The sequence below is a fragment of the Nannochloropsis gaditana genome (assembly GCF_000240725.1).
Source record: "Nannochloropsis gaditana CCMP526 unplaced genomic scaffold scaffold024, whole genome shotgun sequence".
Lineage (NCBI taxonomy): Eukaryota > Eustigmatophyceae > Eustigmatales > Monodopsidaceae > Microchloropsis > Microchloropsis gaditana.
In genome coordinates, this window is record NW_005803929.1 from 42,605 (window position 1) to 52,826 (window position 10,222).

Consider the following 10,222-nt stretch of genomic DNA (forward strand, 5'->3'; position numbering starts at 1 on the left):
GTGGACGATGGCAGCTTTACCACGCCTCTAGAGGAAGAAGAGGAAGAGACCGGGTGTGGAATCCCGAGTTTGCAACCCACCGACAACGCATCCGCCTGGAAGGTTTGGTTTCGTGCTCTCAAAGGGGCGGCACAAGGCCCTTGGGATCCCGTGGTGGAGCCAAAAGCTTGGCTCAGCTTGAGCAAACCGAGCTTGGCGAATGTCTTGTTTTACGAAACAACTTTCACCCTCGCGCCCGACGCGATATTAGAGGATGTGAGCGTCGTGGGGCGCCATGAAAGTATGCTGACAGTGTTAGCCGTGTACTTGAATAAAAGGCCTGTGTGGGTAAATCCCGACCCTTTTTCTTCCGCCGGAGCGGCCATGGAGGAGCAGGCCGGACGGGACACAAGCACCTTGTTCACCATTGAGGACGATTGGGAGGACGAGGGAGAGGATTTGGAACCTGAAACCCTGTGGCGGCACGGGACGAATATTTTGTCGTTTGCGGTGTTGGCAGATGCTCAGGCCGATTTCCGCACGGCTTTTCGAGTCAATTTTGCTGGCCTTTCCCATGGAGGTTGCCCCGACAAATTCCCCGATCGAGAAGAAGCTCCCCATTATCGTACCACGTCCCTTCCCGAGATGAGTCCAGCGACAGGTATGTGCAGCGCGGCCGTCCGCACGGCTCTGCAGCTGGATTTGGGCAATGTGAGCGTTAAATTTAGGGACATGGCTGTGGACGCGGTGGGCGAGATGATGTATGTGGCATGGGAAAACGCAGACGGAAATGCGACTTTGTCTCGTATTGTATTGACAGAGGGACAGCAGAAAGGTCTCCCGTCGCTCGGATGGCCCTTGGCCACATTGGTAGCACCGGAAGCGGTGGCGATGGGCTCGAATGGCGAGGTGTACGTGGTGGATGAGATGATGATCAAAGGGTTCAGCAGGACAGGGGAAGTACTGGGCGCTTGGGGCCCTGTGGAAGGATCTCGAGGTCTGGCCGTCTTTCCTTTCGCAGGGAAGGGGAACGAGACCGAGGTGTACGTCCTCACTGAGTATGACGGTGTTATGGGCTTCAACACTGCGACAAATGAGACGGTGCGCCTGGCAGGTTGTTGGTCTGTGCTCGGAGAGGCGAAAGGGGGTAAAGGGAAGGGGGAAGAGGGCCTGAACATCGAGGAGAAGTGCTTGGATATGCCTGTCGATATAGCGATTTCTTTTACGGGAACTGGTTTGGATGTGCAGGCAATATTGTGGGTTCTGGATCAAGGTACGAGCACCGTAGAACTTTTCACGCGAGATGGTGTGCACCTGTCCACCCTGGGCGGGGAGGAGGGCTTCCTGGAGACCCCTTCCGTGATCAGTGTCGACTCGTTCCGTGGCCTGGCGTACGTGATGGATGAGGGTCTGCAGCAGCTGGTGGTAATGGACCGACAAGGACAGGTCTGGCACCGGATGGGGGTCCGCGATGGGGAAGAGGATTGCCCTGGAATCCGGACACAACGCTTCTTCGACAGTATGAGCACCCGAGGGTTCTTGACCCCTGTTCAGCTTGACTTCCCTGTAGAGGTGGGAACACCATTTGCGGTGGGGCGTTCATCTTTCTTTACCGGCGTGCGCTTCTACCGCGCGTCTGGAGAGACGGGTGAACATACGGCCACGCTGTGGACTCCGCAAGGCGTGGCGCTCGCCACCATTGTATTTCCTGTGGAAAAGGCGGGAAAAGAAGGGTGGTGTCTGGCTAGTTTGGCAACGCCTGTCGAGCTGGAAGCAGGGGTCGAATATATTGTCTCGCTCAATCTCAATCGATGGGCCGTGGGCATCTTGCCTTACTTCCCCCATAATAATCTTACGATTGCCACGGTTTGGGATGGGGCGTGGAGTGCATTGGACAACGGGGAGGACCTCTCTTCAGCAAGGAGGCCCGTGATGAACGAGGCCGCAGGCAGCTTCCCCGCGAAAAGTCTGGACGTGTACTACATTGACGTGGAGGTGGAGGCTGCCAAACCAACATTCTCTGGGGGAGTGGTGGGTACTGTGGCGTCGGTTTTCCGGGAGGTGGACGCCGCCGCATTCCCGTCTTCGCTTTTCTACATGAACCACAACTCAAACTCCATGTCCGAGCAATTGCACGCGCTCCGCTTTTCGGGGTATCCGGCCTTCATGGGCGACTGTGCTCATCACTTGGCCCAGGTCCCTCAGAGCCTCCTCGCTGACCTGCGCGTGGCCCTTGGGAAAATGAAGCCCCTGGGAATCACTTTTTGGGGCGGATCCTACTCACTGGACCCAAGCAAAGACTATCTCGCTGAAGGTGCCGCTCTGGCGAGGGAGGCTGGGGCTGAAAGTATAGGAATTTACATGGGCGGAGAGATGCCCCCTTCTCTCCTCTACCCATTCAATGCACCTGCTTGGCCCATGGGATCGCCAAGTTCCCTCACAGAACTAGCCAAGTTGCCCTATTATGAGTCCCTCTTCGCCAACCCGGCAATCAAAACATATGTCATCAACGCGAAGGCAGTGTCGACCGTTGGTCTGAACTTGAAACTTCGATTCGACACCTATTCCGCTGCGGATGCCGCGAAGGAAACGGAGGAATTCCGTGAGCTCACTTCGTATTTGGCTGAGACCTATAAAGGCTCTGGGAAAACTTTCATACTTCAGGCCTGGTCTCTCGACCACTTTTTGAGCGACGATGACCAAAAGGAAATCCCCCCCGCTTTGGCGTCGCGCGCCGCCACCTGGCTGAAGGCGCGTCAAGCGGGCGTGGAGGCTGGCAGGGACGACGTGGGTGAACCTGCGTCTTCTGTTGCGATTTACCATGCCGTGCAAGTAGACCGAGGAATCCTGGCCAAGACACACGGGGAAACAACAGGTTGGGCGGTCGACCGGATCCTGCCTATCATCACCACGGATCTCGTGGGCTGGTCAGCATACGAGACAAGCCGTAGCGTCGACCCTGCGTCATCGATGGCGTCTGGCGTGGCGAGCCTGAATAGAGCAGTACGGTTCTCTTCCACAAACTACTCCCTGGATGGATTACGATTTCCAGACCCCGCCGCTGATGAGATAAGGGTCTATCTGGCCGAGATTGGCGAGCCGGATGCAGGCCTCAGTGGTATGCCTGAACGCGCCAAGATAGTGATTCCTGGTATGACTAAGGGGGCTGTGATGGCCAACGTGCCTATTGCTTTGCTCTGGGCTGGATATGATGGAAAGGTGTCGACAGAAGAGACAGAAGGGGAGATGGCAGGACCCTGGACAGAGACGCTGGCAGGATATTGGTTACGACGTCCGGACGGGACACCGTCCTTCGCCATGTGCTACATGCAAGCGCTACAACGAGAGAGTGAATAGATGCTGCCTGTAGAATCCATTCAAAAGTGAAGAGAAAGTAAAAAGAGAGTGACCGTGTATTTTTTTAATGTCAACAAAGCCAAGACCAGAGTCCTTTGTTCCCACCAACTCGAGCGTACATCCGGAATTATTTCCTTTGAGAAAGCTGAAATTCAATGTAAAATTTGGGGGTTCCGCCTTACAAATATAGTTTCACATTTGTTGCTATTGATTTATCGCAGGCAGTTCTCACACGCGTCTACTCTGTACGGACTAATTCAACCCTTCCTCTAGGTTTACAATACATGAATTCACAAGCCCCTGCGCATGGTAGCAACGACCTTCCAAGCTGTCGTGGAGATAATTATGGCTGTGAGCGGTGCTGTTGCCCTATTGGTTTGATCTTAGTTCTGAGCGTCAAAGTGATCCAGCCTCTCAAAGATCCGCCCTTGGTAAGAGGTAATGAAAATCGTCGGTTATCCTCGTTTCCATGAAGTCCCTGCACAATTTCATCAACTCGGAAACTACATAAAGAAGAATTGGCATACGAAGAAGGGTAAAGATGTGTTTCTTGCGGAACTTCCTTCGAAGAGATGCCTAGAGCCAAGGGAATGATGGTCTGACCGATTTCTTTGCCGCGATCATTCGACACTTTGAGAAGCAAATGCTCGCTGAACCTCGGGGAGGCGAGGGTCTTGAGCCGGACTGGAAATGACGACCATTCATGGTGGCTTAAAGAGCTAAATGATGATTGCCCGTGCGATGTTCCACCAGGTATTACCTCTCCCAGGGATGACGCTAGACGCTCTGCAGCCAAGGGGTCTTCTGAAACGAGTGGAAATAGGATCGTCGCCTCATGCGGTATCGTGGCAGCACTCAGATTTGAAAGAATGTTCGACCCACCTTTCAGCGTGACGTGAGGATGCGACAGCACGACTGTAAAGAGCGCTAGCTCTTCTTTGTTTGCAGTTTGCATGGCCAGAGGCTCATCGACCTGAGAAAATTTGCCTTCCGGTGGAACAACCGAGTGCGGTGGTGTCGAGAACGTTTGGAAACCTCGACAATTCGCGTCCACGAAGAGCGTAAAATGCGCACAAACAGGTCGATGGTCGGACAACGGCACGGCATCCATCATATCATAGTGGCGCCACCGAAGATTAGCGCCCTTACCAGGCATAGAGTGAGTCAGGATCCGGTCGGTGTAAGAAGGTGTCCGTAGGGAAACACCCTTCCTCTTCGTCGAGGAGGAGAGGGAACGGGGTAAGGTGCTAAGTGGTGACACTGTGCCGTTTCCTCTTTCGTTGTGGGATACGAAAGATTTGGTAAGCCGGCTGATGAGCTTGGGATGGTCCGCCACGAATGTGCTGTACGCGTGCATTAGCTGCTCGACGTCTGTGTAATCGCCAGCAAGGTCAAAGCCGTGAATCGAACGGTTCCACCGGTACGACGGTGGAAAGGTTATAGGCGCCTCGGTAAAATTGTAGAAAACCACCCGTCCTCGCATACTCCGGCTTAGCTCGTCAAAGCATCCCACCCAGTTCCATGCCATATCGACACCCAAATCCTCAATGCTTTGGGTACTTGAGCTGTTTACGATCGAAGGTTTCACGTTTTTCCGGAGGGAAGGCGAGCCGGAAATTTGTTGCTGTGGCCCTTCGCCATCAGTAATACTTCCAATGCCATACACTGGGTTACTGGACTCCTGCCGCCCAAAGCGCGAGTGTGGAGAGGACATGTCCAATTCCATGGATGGACGGCGCCTCAAAACGTTGCTGAAACCAGCACCTATCCCATGCGCCTCAGGCGGCCGATTCAACTCATCTTTGGCTGCATTGCTGCCACTTCTAGCAAGAAAGAGGTGCGGCAATTTCCCGCCCAGGTAGCTTTTGCTGGAGGTCGAATTGGGCAAACCAAGTCCGCTGGTACCGTATGAGGGTTGACTAACATTTTGCGAGGAGTTGGACGAATATCGTGTGCCCAAACATGGAGGCAACTCGGGAATGCTGCCAAGGCTGAATGTTAAACCCGTGGGCCGCTCAAAGAAGTGTTTATAGCTGAGTTTTCGCCAGTTTTCTGAAGTGGGGTTTGCATTTGATTCGGACGCCTCATTCGCGACGATTTCTTGCGATATTTGTGCAGAGCGGGCCACGAGCTGCACTACTTCCGTCGGTGTGGCCGGAGAGAGACGGTAGTTAAAGTCCCCCAAACAGATTTGATGGTGATGCTGGTGGTGAACCTCGAAATCATCCGAGTCATTGTGGAGCGATAAAGCCTGCAGGGTAGTCCGCGCGTGCTGGTTCCTTTTTGAGACGCGGTTTCGGCCCTTCGAGTCACTTGCAAAGTGAGCAGTGACGAAGGCGAGCGAGACATCGTAATACCGGCAGGAAAGTCCAACCATCCCTTTATTAGGCGCATGACCCAGAGCGCCCAGAGAAACCCCAGCAGCAACCTTGTTCACGGCGCCTTTGTGAAGATGGAAGGCGCCAGTGGCGACATCATCTGCTCGGACAAAGAGGGTAATCGCGATGAAACCATGCAAAAATTGATCATCTCCTAGTTCGTCCCCGAACATGACAAAGGCTTCCGGTCCACCCAAATGCGAGTGGACGTCCGCTCGAAATTGTCGGAGGCATTGACACTCCTGCACACCCAGTACGTAGAGAGAAAAGCTGGGGGGCAACCACTGAGGAAGCAATGCCTCGCGGAAATGCCCTGCCTCGAGGGCTTCCAGGTCCACCCCGCCCATATTCCAGGTGGTGGCGAAGAAGTCCACGTTTTTCATTTGCCGATTAGGAGCCCGAACCGAATTTATCGCGTCCAGTTTCCGCTCTGTTCGGGATGCCTCTTCCTCTTTCTGGAGCATGTTGGCATTTTTGAGAAGACCTCTGCCCCCGTCCCCGACCATGCTGGCGCGCATTTTGGAGACGGACATGACGGAACTAGGACCCGCGACGTTGCCAACACTGGCTCTACCTCCTGGCACATAAGAAAGATCGGACCGGCGGAGTCTGTTGACCACGCGCGACAGAATGCGGGCACAGGGGAGGCAGAGAATGAAGAGGTCCCCGAGGATGACGGCGTCCACGGCTCCCACAGCCCGCATGAGCACCATGCGGATCAAGAAAGGAGTCTTCATCCGAATCGTATTCTCACCTAAGTAGAAACGTACCCAGATGAGAATATCCACCACGGCGATACAAGTCCAGAGGCAGGCAACGGTCAAAGAGATGCGAAGCAGTCGGCGGATGGTGCTGCTGTTCCGTACTCGCTCCCGTCGCGTGGCCCCCATCTCATGTAAAGTCGCAGTCGGGACAGGCTCCACTTCCATGGGTGCACGCGAGATCGTTTGTCCATCCGCAAAGTTCGAAGGTGGCGAAAGCGAATCGGCTCGTGGGGGTCGAAAGGTCTGACTTACGTTCCCACTGTCTCCACTGACGACATGGCTTCGGCTCTGACTCTCCTTACATCCGGAAGGTCCATTGATTGAAGGCCACCAGGATGAAAAGTGGAAAGAAGATTTTCTACGTTGCATTCCCTGTGCGCGCGAATCTTCATTGCCTTCGGATCGGTGCGACAGCCTTGGACGGGTGGATCCTTGAGCTGACGAGACAGACGACGACACACTCGTGCGGTCAAGGCCGTTTTCTCTGACAGCAACTCCGGCCATATCAACCACCACATGCTCGCCTGTATCGGCAAGGTTCGCTTCTCCTCGCTGCTCTCGCTCCTGCTGCTCTCGCTGCTGCCGCTGCTCCCGGTCACCAGCACGCAAGACAGAGATAGTTAAGAAGTACCATCGCAGCATGGCGGCGATTATCCCAGGTAGCAGTATCACATCATAAATGATCGCAGATAAGTAAAGACCCAATAGACCCTTTCGTAGCTCCTTGTACAGGGTAAGTCGAATTCCTGTGATGATAGCCATGATCAACATCATAAAAGGTAGTCGGTGACGTTGTAATCGCCCGGCAGAGCGTTTCAAGACGATCCAACTGTAGAGGCAGTACGCTAAATGAGCATGCCAGCTCAAAGACAACAATCCAAACCCTTCTTTGATGATGTTGAAGGTAATGGTCGCCTAATTTGCAATGGCACGGGGAAGGGACATGTTATACAGTAAGATGACAAGAAGGCACAAGATTCGCGTGAAAGGAAAGCAGGACTGCGTCTTCCCCGTAGCCCCCTACCTACCGCCGCGTGAATATTTTCTTTATATGCTGACAGTAAGAATAGTAAGGGAGGAGCACTGCAGTCCAGAGCGAAGAGGACGTCAACAGCGTGAAAAGTAACATCGAGGAAGGCTCCGATTACCACTAACCGCTCGACCAAACGACCTATGGCGGTGGCAAATTTTTTACGGTGATGCCGCCACCACATGCGCACAAGGATGAGCAGGGAACAAGAGATGGAAAATGAGGATATTCCGACGTAGACTATCTTCATCATGTACTCGTACGAGCTCGAGACACATCCCCTGTTTATCAAGTCGAACGCCATGATGCTACCACCAGTGATGACAAAATTATTTATCAGTCGGACAGAGGCAACGACCGGATTGAAGACAACCAGCTCGGTAAGAAGTGGCAACTAGCGGCGGGCAGCGGCAGCGCAACGGGAATTATCATGTGTAGTTATCGTAGCCGGCGACCAACATGACTAAGTATCTGCGTGGATGATACAGGACGGTAACAGGATATGAAGAACAAAGAGGGAACATTGAGATGGCGTCAATAACGTTGTGCTTATTTCCTACATTTCCCACTTTGAAGACGCCTCCTGCCGAGGCATCGTGATGGAGTGGCATGGATCTGCGGTTGTCCTCACGCAATCCGTTGTCCGAACAGCCCTCGCTCCCTCTCAAACCGATAAGCTCGGGGCTTTCGAGGCCGTCGGACCTTTTTCAGCACAGTGTGGGAGGCAGTGAAACCAGCGTTTAATTGACTGGACAGTTACCCTTACTACTTACAGAGTTGACGTTGGGTCTTTTGCGCTCAATTTCGATAGGATATGTGGTACTTATGCCATATATGGTGGATGGAACGGGCAAAATGACGTTTCCCGTCTCTTTCCAATTCTTGTACCTTGATTTTTCTCAATCTTACTCTATTGCTTAATTTCATTGGATAGAAATATTAATTCCCAATTTCACCAGCAATCACTGTCATGATTCGTCGGTATTCAATGTATCGTCGAGTTTCGTACGTGAGGCTTTGATGTCCGCCGTGACGGCAAAATATACCGCTGGTGAATTCAGGAGCCTAGCTAGCAGAGACTTGGCCCCAGTATTTGACCCACCCACCCTTGAGTCCTTTTCTGAATGGAAACACACAATTATTTTATCATATAGCCGTACGTAGAAATGCGTAGGAAGAATTTGCGTCGTGCATAGAGAACTTCATCTGTACTGCCAATATCCACCCCAACAGGAATTTACGAAGCTTGCCGACGTTACATCGCGAGGTACGCTTGCGGTCATCCTCCCACATGTGAGTTCCCGAAATGTTCCGCTGCCTATACGCCACGTTTGTGATAATAGTGATGTTAGTGAGCGCACTTTCGGATTTCTCAGCTTCGAAAGATGGGATTTCGCGTAATTACATGCCTCTCTCAACTTGCCCGAATGGAACGCGAAATTGTTCGAAGAAGTGTCACAGAAGGCACAACGCAAGGATCTTTACCTGTGCATTGATCATGTAATCGTTCAATAAAAACAATTACATGAAAAGAATGGTTTTTCCGTTGAGATGATTACTTTTGAGTAAGAATAAACGTCGGCACAAACTGTGAATAGAGGGAACATCCAAGAACGGCTCATGTCTTCAGATTATAGCTTCAATAATTATTTGAACGACCGATGGTAAAGGCGATCTTGAGCATAGAGAATCAAGCAGCGGGAGTGCAAGCTCCTCAGCGACATGCCTTCCGCCAAGTGACTTAATGAGATCAGAGAGATACGTGCCCTGTACTCCTTTACATGATTCGAGACACATGCGGTAAGCGCACGGCTTTGGGGACAAAAATATCACTTTCTATGAATGATGACTTGGTTGTTGTAATTCTGAGCATTTTTAGTCTAATTCAATTTGTGGAATGCATTAGCTCGAACTTGCTACTGTTCTGCCGTCAGATACGATGCTAAAATGGGAATTTATTTTGGTGCCTTTGTATTAAAAGATCTACATTTAACGCTGTGTACCCCTGAAATCTTATACGGCTGACAAGCAGGAGGTATCACATGTAAGAATTCCATCGAGTCTTAACCGCTCGATAGTTGCTATGTGAGGTGTGAGAAAATCACATTCTTAGGTTAGGAATATTGAATAGACGTTTTTCGTTTCTACCAAACGCGTGGTAAAGGGGTGTATGATTTTTGGCAAGATTATTAATTCGTATCCGATCTTGTAATGATAATGCGGTCGCAGCCCTAGTCTAACTTTTATGATGCATGTCATTGTGTTCTTTGGATTCGCCAAATGTTGTTAAACGAGGTATAGTAGGACGCAGCTGTGCGGTTCTCTTGTGAACGCGCATGCCGGAGTGCCATCCTGCATCGTGGGGATGATATGTGCCAGTAAATAGACAGGGGCTTCACATTACATCTTCTGTTTTTATATCTATATAAATCACCTTCCGTCCAAGGCGATAGGGCGGTCCGCGTTCATTTTGTTCTGGAGGAAGCTAGCGAGGGCCCGTGACCGAGAAAAGAGAGTATACTCACGGAAAGAAAAGAGATATTAGAAGCACCTGTGCTTTATTCCTCGATTTATACCGCTGCGTAATCGCTTCTGGTGGTAATTCCCCGCGGCTCGGTAATGGATATCTCTACGAGGAGGCTATCAAGTTGAAGTCGGCATTTTTCAAATGTTTAAATTTTGAGATGACCTGGCTGGGTGGGCCTGTCATTTTA

At 51.8% G+C, this 10,222-nt stretch overlaps 2 protein-coding genes across 2 annotated transcripts; both read right to left on the bottom strand.

Moving 5' to 3' along the window:
- Positions 1-3,551: 3,551 nt before the first annotated feature.
- Positions 3,552-5,020, bottom strand: NGA_2103300 (uncharacterized protein; the record flags this gene model as incomplete). Its single annotated transcript, XM_005856181.1, has 1 exon — positions 3,552-5,020. A coding segment is annotated over one exon (1,341 nt), but the record flags the coding sequence as incomplete, so codon positions are not given.
- A 19-nt stretch (positions 5,021-5,039) lies between these two features.
- NGA_2026300 (inositol polyphosphate 5-phosphatase-like protein) lies at positions 5,040-6,218 on the bottom strand (the record flags this gene model as incomplete). The annotated part of the gene is made up of 1 exon (XM_005856180.1): positions 5,040-6,218. A coding segment is annotated over one exon (1,179 nt), but the record flags the coding sequence as incomplete, so codon positions are not given.
- Positions 6,219-10,222: the final 4,004 nt, after the last annotated feature.